Genomic DNA, 12,718 nt, shown 5'->3' with positions numbered 1-12,718 from the left:
TTGATAAAATAAATGCAGCTTTAGTGAGCAGAAGATACTTCTCTTAAAAACTTCTAAAAAATCTTACTGACTCCAAACTTTTGAACAGTATATTCTTAAAGCTTTAGAATCCTCCTGCATCTGACAGAATCTGACATCCCAGCATTACATGTATTTGATTGAATTTGTATAGACTTATGTCTCTTTCCAGTCATCTTCCAAAGTTTAAAACCCAAAACATTCTTTTATATTTTTCCCATGTAGCGGCAGTGTAAGGCACTAACACAATATGTTTTCACAATGAATCTTGATACAAATTCTCAAGAGTCCCTCCTTAGTCTCTGAAAGTTTTTCAGTTCCACTCTTTAGACTCAAGGTGATGTATCTGTGGTTTGATCAGGTGATGGATACCTCAGCGTTGGCTCACTTGGACATGTGTTTCTTAAGGTGTTCTACTTCAATCTGAAATGAAACAGAGCACAAGTAAGAGGGTCAGTGATATATACTGTCAAATTATCACAAATCTTCATGTTAGAGGACCTATTATGTCCTTTTCCAAAGTCTTGACTTTCCTTTGGGATCTACTAGAATAGGTTTTCATGTTTGAATGTTAAAAAAAAAACTAATTTTTCACATATTTTTACATTATTGCTGCTCCTCTCTTCCTAGTCTGTCAGAAACGCTCTGTTTAGTTCTGGTCTCTATGAAGCCCCTCCTTCTAAAAAGCGCAGTGTGCTCTGATTGGTCGGCTGGACCAGTGTATTGTGATTGGTCAACCACTTCGAGCATGTTTTAGAAATGTCACACCCTTTAACATAACCGTGAGTTTCAACACACTAACTCACGCAACTCAACCACGCCTCGTCATTTTATTTTGCATATGCCTTGGGTGGGAATTACTTAAAGGGATACTCCACTTTTTTTGGAAATAGGCTTATTTTATAACTCCCCCAGAGGTAAACTGTTGAGTTTTACCGTTTTTGAATCCATTCAGCCGATCTCCGGTTCTGGCGGTACCACTTTTAGCATAGCTTAGGATACATCATTGAAGTGGACAAGACCATTAGCATTTCTCAAAGAAAAATGACCAAAGAGTTTCGATATTTTTCCTATTTAAAACTTGACTCTTCTGTAGTTGCATCGTGCACTAAGACCGACAGAAAATGTAAAGTTGCGCTTTTCTAGGCTGATATGGCTAGGAACTATACTCTCATTCCTGCGTACGTAATCAAGAAACTTCACTGCCATTCCATGAGTGTAGCAGGCGTAATGATATGACGCAGCGCCTGAAAATAGTCCCCAGCTCGGCAATTTCCAACGTGACCGGGACTAAGTGCCTGCGCCTGCTGCATTCATGGTACGGCAGTAAAGTTTCTTGATTATTACGCAGGAATGAGAGTATAGTTCCTAGCCATATCAGCCTAGAAAACTGCAGTTGAGGCATTTCAGGGAGTTCAGAAACAGTGCGCAGACATAGAGTATATCTCGTTTTAGAGTGACTGTGCTTAATAACTTTGCAGACCTTTTCATGCTCAAACGGCAACATTACACACTAAAGATTGTTGAAAATGTAAAAAAGCATAACAATTAAATAAGTCTTACTTTTTGGTAATGAGGGAAATTGTAAATAAAGAGTTAACATCTGACTCTTGACTCATCTTCATGCTTACTTGCAGTGACAAACGCATCTTCTTTTCTTCATCCAGTTCGTTCATGAGCAGTTTGATTTCTTTTCTGAAACACAATGCTATTACATTTACAGAAATATAAGGATAGGAAACATTTTTATTTAGTTTACATGCATTCATATTGCACTAACTTCTGCTGAGTCCTCAGCGTATCCAGTTCATCCCGAAGATCTCGGAGCTCTGCTCTCATCTGCTCCAAGGTGGCGGGGCCCTGAAGGGCCGGTCGGGGTTTAGCTGCTAATAGCGCAGAGAGATAGGCAGGGAGCGAGATTGTGCTTGTTGTGTCAGAAGATGAAGAAGAGGAAACTGCCAGTGCAGGTGCAGAGGTACAGTTGCTGACAGGTTCCTAAAATAAATTGAAGGGACAATCCTAATCATTTCAGTTGTGAGCAGTTTGTGCTCTAGGGGCCTCACACTGCCAGAAGCCCCAAAAACCCAATAAGGCCCCTAAAAGGTGAGCACTGAGCACTAAAAAATCCAGTTTTGAAAGCTTAAGATTTTTTAATATACACATTTCCTAAATTTTTAGAAAAGGATATGGAAGGGCTTCCCAAATGGGGGTTCGCAAAGTTATTAATTAAATTAATTAATAACTTTGCGAACCCCCATTTGGGAAGCCCTTCCATATCAATTCAATTGAATGTAACATTAAAATAAACAAATGAGGCTATACAATTAATCAAAATGTATAAATACATCAAAATGTAAAATAGCGATATATCTTATCACATCACTATTATCAAATCAAAGGCTGCGATTTTGATTGAACTACATGTTTCAGAGTGAAGAGCGGCACTGTGCAAAATTATTGAAATATTAACTTAAATCACAGGCCCCAGGGGGTACTTCAAGTAAATATTTTACTTCTAAGGGGTTTGGCTGACAGAAAACTTTGGGAACCCCTGGGTAGAGAAAATATACACACAAAAAAACAGCATTCAGACAGATTTTTTGTAACAAACTTACTTTGGTGTCTTTGGGTTCATCTGTGTTATAAAGAAACTTGAGGGCCAGCAAGTCTGGTTCCTGATTCACTTCATTCATTTCCTGTCCTGCTTGTTCCTCGACAGCCTGCAAAGGGAACACTAATAAGTACAACACACTTAATAAAGGATGAGATTTTACTCTCTAAACTTCAGTTTTATGTTCTAAAATGTATCTTATCTTATGGTTTCATCCTACAAACACAACAACACAATTTGCAGAATACTGTAATTAAATTAATAATGGAATTATCAGTGTTCATTCACAATTATTGGTACACCAGTGTTTCCCAAACTGGAGCGTACCCCTGGTGATATGTGAATAAATTCTGAGTGTAGCAAGGTTTAATAGTAAGAAGAAGGAAGGAGGAGGAAAAACCTTTGCGTTCCCCGAAGGAACTTTGCGTTCGCTCGCAAAACCTTTGCGTTCCCTCAAGAAACTTTGTGTTCCCTTGCAAAACCTTTACGTTCCCTCAAGAAACTTTGTGTTCCCTTGCAAAACCTTTACGTTCCCCTGAGTAACTTTGCGTTTGCTTACATAACCTTTGCGTTCCCCCAAGTAACTTTGTGTTCCCTTGCAAAACCTTTACGTTCCCTCAAGAAACTTTGTGTTCCCTTGCAAAACCTTTACGTTCCCTCAAGAAACTTTGTGTTCCCTTGCAAAACCTTTACGTTCCCACGAGTAACTTTGCGTTCGCTCACAAAACCTTTGCGTTCCCCAAAGAAACATTGCGTTCACTCGCAAAACCTTTGCGTTCCCTCAAGAAACTTTGCGTTCGCTCACAAAACCTTTGCGTTCCCCAAAGAAACTTTGTGTTCCCTAGCAAAACCTTTACGTTCCCTCAAGAAACTTTGTGTTCCCTTGCAAAACCTTTACGTTCCCTCAAGAAACTTTGTGTTCCCTTGCAAAACCTTTACGTTCCCTCAAGAAACTTTGTGTTCCCTTGCAAAACCTTTACGTTCCCACGAGTAACTTTGCGTTCACTCGCAAAACCTTTGCGTTCCCTCAAGAAACTTTGCGTTCGCTCACAAAACCCTCTGCGTTCCCCAAAGAAACTTTGCGTTCCCTAGCAAAACCTTTGCGTTCCCCTGAGTAACATTGCGCTCGTTCACAAAACCTTTATGTTCCCTCAAGAAACTTTGTGTTCCCTAGCAAAACCTTTACGTTCCCTCAAGAAACGTTGTGTTCCCTTGCAAAACCTTTACGTTCCCACGAGTAACTTTGCGTTCACTCGCAAAACCTTTACGTTCCCTCAAGAAACTTTGTGTTCCCTTGCAAAACCTTTGCGTTCCCTCAAGAAACTTTGCGTTCGCTCACAAAACCTCTGCGTTCCCCAAAGAAACTTTGCGTTCGCTCACAAAACCTCTGCGTTCCCCAAAGAAACTTTGCGTTCCCTAGCAAAACCTTTGCGTTCCCCTGAGTAACATTGCGCTCGTTCACAAAACCTTTATGTTCCCTCAAGAAACTTTGTGTTCCCTAGCAAAACCTTTGCGTTCCCTCAAGAAACTTTGTGTTCCCTTGCAAAACCTTTGCGTTCCCCGGAGTAACATTGCGCTCGTTCACAAAACCTTTATGTTCCCTCAAGAAACTTTGTGTTCCCTAGCAAAACCTTTGCGTTCCCTCAAGAAACTTTGGGTTCGCTCGCAAAACCTTTGCGTTCCCCCAAGAAACTTTGTGTTCCCTAGCAAAACCTTTACGTTCCCTCAAGAAACTTTGTGTTCCCTTGCAAAACCTTTACGTTCCCTCAAGAAACTTTGTGTTCCCTTGCAAAACCTTTACGTTCCCTCAAGAAACTTTGTGTTCCCTTGCAAAACCTTTACGTTCCCACGAGTAACTTTGCGTTCGCTCACAAAACCTTTGCGTTCCCCAAAGAAACATTGCGTTCACTCGCAAAACCTTTGCGTTCCCTCAAGAAACTTTGCGTTCGCTCACAAAACCTTTGCGTTCCCCAAAGAAACTTTGTGTTCCCTAGCAAAACCTTTACGTTCCCTCAAGAAACTTTGTGTTCTCTTGCAAAACCTTTACGTTCCCTCAAGAAACTTTGTGTTCCCTTGCAAAACCTTTACGTTCCCTCAAGAATCTTTGTGTTCCCTTGCAAAACCTTTACGTTCCCTCAAGAATCTTTGTGTTCTCTTGCAAAACCTTTACGTTCCCTCCAGAAACTTTCTGTTCCCTTGCAAAACCTTTACGTTCCCTCAAGAAACTTTGTGTTCTCTTGCAAAACCTTTGCGTTCCCTCAAGAAACTTTGCGTTCGCTCACAAAACCTTTGCGTTCCCCAAAGAAACTTTGTGTTCCCTAGCAAAACCTTTACGTTCCCTCAAGAAACTTTGTGTTCTCTTGCAAAACCTTTACGTTCCCTCAAGAAACTTTGTGTTCCCTTGCAAAACCTTTGCGTTCCCTCAAGAAACTTTGCGTTCGCTCACAAAACCTTTGCGTTCCCCAAAGAAACTTTGTGTTCCCTAGCAAAACCTTTGCGTTCTCCTGAGTAACATTGCGCTCGTTCACAAAACCTTTATGTTCCCTCAAGAAACTTTGTGTTCCCTAGCAAAACCTTTGCGTTCCCCCAAGAAACTTTGTGTTCCCTAGCAAAACCTTTGCGTTCCCCCAAGAAACTTTGCGCTCGCTAGCAAAACCTTTCCGCTCCCCCGAGAAACTTTGCCTTCACTCGCAAAACTTTTGCGTTCCCCTGAGAAACTTTGCGTTTGCCAGCAAAACCTTTGCGTTCCCCCAAGAAACTTTGCGCTCGCTAGCAAAACCTTTGCGTTCCCCCGAGAAACTTTGCGTTCGCTCGCAAAACTTTTGCGTTCCCCTGAGAAACTTTGGGTTCACTCGCAGAAACTTTGCGTTCGCTTCCAAAACCTTTGCGTTGCCCCGAGAAACTTGGAAAACCTTTGCGATATGCAAAGTTTCTCGGGTAACGAAAACATTTGCGAGAGAATACAAAACCATTAACAAATATTTTTTCATCCATCTCCCACCATCCATTCCTTCACCGTGTCCCATTAGGGGCTCGGTATCACATATTTCTTTTAGAACATTTTTATTTAAAACTGTATTTATTTTATAAAGGTTAAAATCTATTTAAGGGGGCAAATATATGCCACAAAGGAAAAGGTGTGACTGTAGTCTAAGTGGAAGAGAGGGGGTCCGCAGAAGAATGTTAAAAGCCTCAGGGGGTACGCCACTCTAAAAAGCTTGGGAACCACTGTTGTACACTATTAGTCATTGCAATGTACTGAGTTGTACACTGTACAAGTTAAATATAACTCAAGGACATCCTGACACAGACTCTGTCTGTCAAAACGTGACAAACATTCTGTCTACACATTCCCAGGAGTAACAGTGAGTGAAATGATCTTATGTGGACCTCAAGAGGTTTGGTTGTCATTGGTAAATACACGCCTTTATGTAATGTTGACTTAATACTGATTTTTTTCCCTATAATCTAAAATTTATAATAACTAAATTGCCATGGCTTGTTCATGCAATAATTTAATATCTGATCATTAACTTACTGACATGATTAACTGAAAGTGTGTTCCCCAGTCTGTTGTGTTCAGACAGAATACGCTGGTTCTCTAGAGTCGACACAATGGACTTGAAATCTTCGATATCTGTGAAGAGGAAAAAATGTGGGAAAAAAGGATAAACATAACATACAGTATACAATCTGATTTTAAGAGAAATCAAATTAATGGAAAAAAATATACCAAGCACAATTTGGTGAAATACATGAAACAATCTTATTTAAAGTTTAAAATGCATCTTAAATACACCAGGACTCTTGTGTATTTGGTAGATGAATGAAGATAAAGGAAGGAACAAAGAAATAGATGTCTTACCAGCTGTAAGTGCGGCGTTGTAGTTGCCCATGGCAACATGAATAGAAAGGGCTCATGGATCTGAGACGAAAACAAACTCCAAAAGCACAAACGAATAATAATTTAGATGTACAATATAAAGTAATATTTCATTTAAGACTCATTTTAGCACCCATTGGGGCTTCAGTAAATATCAGCATAGGCCCTTTGCGTAATAGCCTTTGCAATTGCGATTCAAGTTTGTTTTTGAATATTAACCTTCTTGTCAGCACTGTGGTCACCACATGAATCTATATATAGTTCCTTCAAGTTCTCACACCAACTGCTCACTGTGTTGTAATTGTACACCATCATGACAGTGACTATTGTCGAGACTAAGTTTAGCCGAGGACAGAATATCTCACTCACCAGCCTGATCCGGCCCAAGAAATAAAGACGATCTGGGAAAGAGAAATAAAATAAGACATTCACATTATATTAAAGTAACCAATCCATCTAAAACTTATTGTAGTTCCAAAGTCCAACAAACACTGTGAGGTTAGAGGTTTGGCCCAGCAAAACTCACCTGTCTCTGTATTGAAACAGCAACTTTCCAAACTACATCTACAGCAATACCTCCAAAACTCTCATTTCTCCACACTCATCTTCCGTCTTTCACGATGATGGTGTTCTTCAGCTCTTCTGTATTGACACTGTGGCGTTTCTTCTCTTCCCAGGAGCCTGTTTGACTCCTAATACACTCTCCTTTTATGGAGCCCCCAAGACACCAATCAGACTTAGGACTGGAGTCATACACATGTCCCAAACACTTGTCTCTTGCATTTGTCCTACAGATTCTTTCTCCATGCTGTAGAATAATAATAAAGTGAACCATTTAGATCAAAAAGAAATTAGTTTTAACTTATGTTTGTCTCTGATATTATCACTCACTGGCAATGCTGCATGCATAATAAAGAATATTAAAATCCGTACAGTCCATTGTCTCTTTCGAATGATAATGGGGGATTCTGGGATTATCCTTTTTATTTAGCCTATTTGTTTATTAATCAGCCAAGATAATTAAAGAAATGTTGGTCAAACTGGAGGTTGACAGATTTAGGGTGTGTCTTAATCAGTTCCATAGCTTTCTAGGTTGTGAATCAGAATTGTATCGATCGTGTACAAGAATTTGGGCACTGCAGAACAATAAGGATCCTGGTTCACTACACTTTGTGACACTGCTGACTCTATTTCCGGCAGCGTAACAACATCCTCATTGTACAACATCTCAACTGTTATTTATGAGCAACAGCAGAACTGATATCTTTCTGATATTATTTTTTATGTTATTTAAAGTACAGTAATAAATACTTTGCTTTTTACATATATGTGTGGATAAGCCAGGAGGGATTCAAGGAAAATGAAAGTTTTATATATATATATATATATTATATATATTTTTTTACTATATAGTAGGAAAGTATGCAATTCCGGATGCAGCCATAGTGAGCATTGATGCTCCTTGGTTTTCACGGTGCATTGTGGGACTTTTTAGGGAGCAAAAATTTCAGGGCACTGATTTTGTGAGAGACAGCCCTTAAAAAAGCTGACACTCTGATAAGTGCCCTGACTACTGAACTAGGAAGCTGACTGAGACGTACCCTTAGTAGGCTAAGCAATGCCTCTTGATGTTGTCTTGATGTTTCTTGGTTCTTTTATCTCTGATACTGCTTTCTCTGGCTGAGGCTGAACATCAAGCCTATCTCTGCTTTACACATTAAACACGTGTGTCCCACTATTCTATGACGTTTTGTAGTACAAATAGTGCAAGTAGTGCATGTTTACACAATCTATCAGACTCCAATGTTAAATGACAAAATAACCTTATAAAATTCACACACGGACACGGTTAAGTAGTAGGCTACAAAGTGCACAAGTAGGCAACAGTGCGTCATTTGGGCCACAACTCGTCTCATATTTTTGACAATATACAGAAAGGTTGGAAGACTTTTAGGCCCTGAAGTCCCTAAACATGAAATGGCCCAGTTCAATTTCAATTTGACATAAGCAATGATGACAGATGAAAGAAATAGGCTATAGTCTTTTGTAATATAAAAATTGGTGCTTGAAAACAACATTGCCTAATAGCAAAAAGGTCGTTACCGGTATCAAATCATTTTAATGGCCACCATTGTGCTCTGCACCAGAGCAGCGTCCTGTTTTAAACGCTTTGTTTACTTTTAAAGATTGTAGGCTACGCATGTAACATTTTGGATTGTGTAATGACGTCATGACATTGCTCACATTCTCAGATTTTAACGGACTTGGCTAGCTAGCATTTCGCTCGCAGACGATTTTGTTAGCGTTTACGAACAACAGCTCGGGAATATTAACTTGCTGCTCCTCAAGGGCTTATTTCTCGTGACGATTATGGCGAGAGAAAAAAACACTTCACGGCCACTGAAATTACCGGACATAAACAAGAAGTCCGATGTGAGCAGGTGCTCCAAAAAGGCGGTTAAGATGGTTCAATGCGCACAGACTAGGGCTCAGACGAACGGGCAGCGATCGCATCGGGGGTCCTGCGGCAGAAAGAAGACAGGGGGCCCGACGCCGGCGAAAACGGTGAAAGAAACGCATCCTCCGCGTCCACCGACCAAACTCCCGGATATAAAACTGCCAACCCGCCCGAAAATTAACTGGCCTATCGCTCCTGATGGCTTCATCCCCAACTCTATAGTCAGGAGTTTGGCACCGTTTCCTCCACGTAGTGGCGCAGTGCCAGGGGTGTAGTACCAAATTTTGGGCCCTGGGTACAAACCATCTTGCTGGAGTTCTCCAACGGGGGGGGGAGGGGGGGTATGGGTATGAGCGGAGTTTTGACTTGAGCTCGGCGACTTCTAAGGGCCCCCCCCCCTGCCTCGGGCCATGGGTACTCGGTACCCCTTTTCCCCCCGCTACCACGCCCCTGCGCAGTCCCACGAGTAAAAGAGGAGAAAGAAGACGGCTTGGCACAAGGTGCGATATATGTCGAAAGACTGATTCAGAAGTACGGAAATACAGCGGAGGAGGAGAAGAAACTCAGAAAAAATGTGCCCCAAAGAGGTTGCTACCTAGGGGGCATGAGATGTCCCAGAAAATTGCCTTCTGGAGGAGAGTAAAAAAACGAGGGGGATTTCTATCTTCCAAAACTTGTGCATTAGAGTAATGCAAATTAAATGCTACCAAAAATTTAAAAAATTGTTGCTGCAGAATAATGCCCAAAAAACAGTAAGGTGAAAGGCTTGAAATCTCACCCAGCTTGAAGCCAGAACAAATCGCACCTTCTTCACATATAATAATGAATAAATAGCAATAAAATAATTATGATTCAATATAATAATTTAGTTTCACAGCTTAAGTTATTTAGATTATCACAGTGTGCTTGTCCAAAGCAGTAGTAGACCTATAATACAAAATAGTCACATTTCAATAACAAAAAAATAGTTGGTTTACAGCATGGGAAAAAATGGGAAAATGTTGTTTTAAAAAAGCTTGAAATACCAATGGTATTCTCTCTATATAATATATCTATCTATCTATAAAAAAACTGATTGTTGGTATTTAGGATGATTCAGCAATATTAAATAGCCTAATATTTGTCTTAAAGACCCTATTATGGAAGTTGGTAGAAAGGCTCAAGACTCACAAATATCATCCAAGGTTGTTTATTAAATGCAAGTGGAGAAGTAAAGGTCAAATAATATTAATTAATTAATTAAAATTATTAAACTAACCAAAATAAAAAATACAAATTTACAAAAACAAAACTCTTAACTCAGTGCAAACTTTGAGTAGGCTTATACGACCAAAAAAACTAACAAAAACCATTTGCTTATGGCGGCATAATCTACACAAACACTTTGAGCAGTATGCCCCCATCTTTTCTTCCCAAGGTTCAGTTTACTTGCATCAAAAAAAATATTTTTAAAATACTTTAACATATGACCAGATAAATGAAATAAACACATAAATGTAATTCTCAAAATTAAACAAAATATAAACAACACCATAAGACATCTCTTTATGCCCACGTGACCAATGGTTAAGTATCACCCCTATCAGTTGTATTAGTTTTACCAAACACCAGAAAAAGGGAAGCTTGTTCAAAACATGTGCACAATGGTATATATAAGCATATATATATAAAAATATACACTCACACTTTATTAGGTACCCCATGCTAGTAACGGGTTGGACCCCCTTTTGCCTTCAGAACTGCCTCAATTCTTCGTGGCATAGATTCAACAAGGTGCTGGAAGCATTCCTCAGGGAGTTTGGTCCATATTGACATGATGGCATCACACAGTTGCCGCAGATTTGTCGGCTGCACATCCATGATGCGAATCTCCCGTTCCACCACATCCCAAAGATGCTCTATTGGGTTGAGATCTGGTGACTGTGGAGGCCATTTTAGTACAGTGAACTCATTGTCATGTTCAAGAAACCAATTTGAAATGATTAGAGCTTTGTGACATGGTGGAAGTAGCCATCAGAGGATGGGTACATGGTGGCCATAAAGGGATGGACATGGTCAGAAACAATGCTCAGGTAGGCCGTGGCATTTAAACGATGCCCAATTGGCACTAAGGGGCCTAAAGTGTGCCAGGAAAACATCCCCCACACCATTACACCACCACCACCAGCCTGCACAGTGGTAACAAGGCATGATGGTTCCATGTTCTCATTCTGTTTACGCCAAATTCTGACTCTAACATCTGAATGTCTCAACAGAAATCGAGACTCATCAGACCAGGCAACATTTTTCCAGTCTTCAACTGTTCAATTTTGGTGAGCTCTTGCAAATTGTAGCCTCTTTTTCCTATTTGTAGTGGAGATGAGTGGTACCCGGTGGAGTCTTCTGCTGTTGTAGCCCATCCGCCTCAAGGTTGTGCGTGTTGTGGCTTCACAAATGCTTTGCTGCATACCTCGGTTGTAACGAGTGGTTATTTCAGTCACTGTTGCCCTTCTATCAGCTCGAACCAGTCTGGCCATTCTCCTCTGACCTCTGGCATCAACAAGGCATTTCCGCCCACAGAACTGCCGCTCACTGGATGTTTTTTCTTTTTCGGACCATTCTCTGTAAACCCTAGAGATGGTTGTGCGTGAAAATCCCAGTAGATTAGCAGTTTCTGAAATACTCAGACCAGCCCTTCTGGCACCAACAATCATGCCACGTTCAAAGTCACTCAAATCAACTTTCTTCCCCATACTGATGCTCGGTTTGAACTGCAGGAGATTGTCTTGACCATGTCTACATGCCTAAATGCACTGAGTTGCCGCCATGTGATTGGTTGCTTAGAAATTAAGTGTTAACGAGCAGTTGGACAGGTGTACCTAATAAAGTGGCCGGTGAGTGTATGTAATATAGTGCAGCAGGGTAGTAACTGATTATGTACAATCTATGTAATCAGATTCCTAAAATTAAATACTTTGTAATTAGATTATATTACATTTTAAAATTACAAGTACTTAATTTTTAGAATCTGATTGATTACGCAATCCATATTACATGTAACCAGTTATACTGAAACGCCACTTTATGCTTTGCTATTTTTGTTAATGAAATAGAGCAAAATGAGTCACAATTGACAACATTATGTCTAAAAAATGTAACTGTTCATTGAACTGTTACAAAATGTATATAACATTTGGCCATTTTTATTTTGGTGGCATTTCCGACCTGGGAAACGTCTCGGAATTCATCAAAAATATCTTTATTTGTGTTCCGAAGATGAACAAAGGACGGGTTTGGAACGACATGAGGGTGAGAAATTAATGACAGAATTGTCATTTTTGGGAGAACTAACCCTTTCACTGGTGGCTGTGACAAGGGATATCAAAGGGGGGCAGGGCTTCCAAAAGGGCACTTATATAGTCAGATGCCAAAAGGGCAGGTGCTTGAGCACCACTTGGGGTCTATCTGCATTTTCAGGAAATTTTTACAAATTATTTTAGGGGTACAACCACGGATCAATAATATAAATGTGTGGATTGTTCATGACGTCATAAAAAGTGAAGCCACCGCGCCGCCACGTTCTATTGAATTAATAGGAAATCATCTGATTTTAATGAGGAAACATTACCTAACGAGTCAGTGTTTTCATATCTGAAGTCACAATGCAAACTTCCTAAATATTTAAATGGTTATCTGTTTAAAGTCGGGAATGTCCCCTGCTTAATAAGTTACGTTCATCTTCATTACAGTAGCGAATATCAGATCAGCT

The 12,718-nt window shown here is 40.1% G+C and overlaps 1 protein-coding gene across 2 annotated transcripts; it reads right to left on the bottom strand.

The window, feature by feature from the left end:
• Positions 1–205: 205 nt before the first annotated feature.
• Positions 206–7,382, bottom strand: si:dkey-71d15.2 (SH3 domain-containing kinase-binding protein 1). 2 transcript variants are annotated; one of them, XM_056262273.1, is made up of 8 exons: positions 7,039–7,382; positions 6,882–6,913; positions 6,495–6,554; positions 6,172–6,266; positions 2,634–2,738; positions 1,799–2,013; positions 1,650–1,713; positions 206–441 (listed from the first exon to the last, which is right to left on the bottom strand). In XM_056262273.1, the coding sequence occupies exons 3-8, from the start codon at positions 6,523–6,525 to the stop codon at positions 403–405; spliced, it is 549 nt and encodes a 182-aa protein (XP_056118248.1). In that variant the 5' UTR covers positions 6,526–6,554; positions 6,882–6,913; positions 7,039–7,382; the 3' UTR covers positions 206–402. The 2 variants fall into 2 exon arrangements, with proteins under 2 accessions (XP_056118248.1, XP_056118247.1); XM_056262272.1 differs by having other exon boundaries at positions 6,495–6,570; positions 7,039–7,381.
• Between the last annotated feature and the right edge of the window lie 5,336 nt (positions 7,383–12,718).

Source organism: Rhinichthys klamathensis, unplaced genomic scaffold (assembly GCF_029890125.1).
Source record: "Rhinichthys klamathensis goyatoka isolate OS25496 unplaced genomic scaffold, OSU_Roscu_1.1 h1tg000191l_1, whole genome shotgun sequence".
In the NCBI taxonomy this organism is placed as follows: Eukaryota; Metazoa; Chordata; class Actinopteri; order Cypriniformes; family Leuciscidae; genus Rhinichthys; species Rhinichthys klamathensis.
The sequence above is the reverse complement of the archived record's forward strand: the minus strand, read 5'-3'. Positions and strand labels throughout refer to the sequence as shown.

What these genes read in the sequence shown, in the direction of transcription:
- si:dkey-71d15.2 (XM_056262273.1), bottom strand. Translation starts at nt 6,525, where the DNA reads ATGGGCAACTACAACGCCGCACTTACAGCTG. An exon ending in CAACGCCGCACTTACAGCTG is followed by an intron (nt 6,267 to 6,494) that starts GTAAGACATCTA and finishes TCCTCTTCACAG; the next exon opens with ATATCGAAGATTTCAAGTCC. An exon ending in ACGCTGAGGACTCAGCAGAA is followed by an intron (nt 1,714 to 1,798) that starts GTTAGTGCAATA and finishes ATTGTGTTTCAG; the next exon opens with AAAAGAAATCAAACTGCTCA.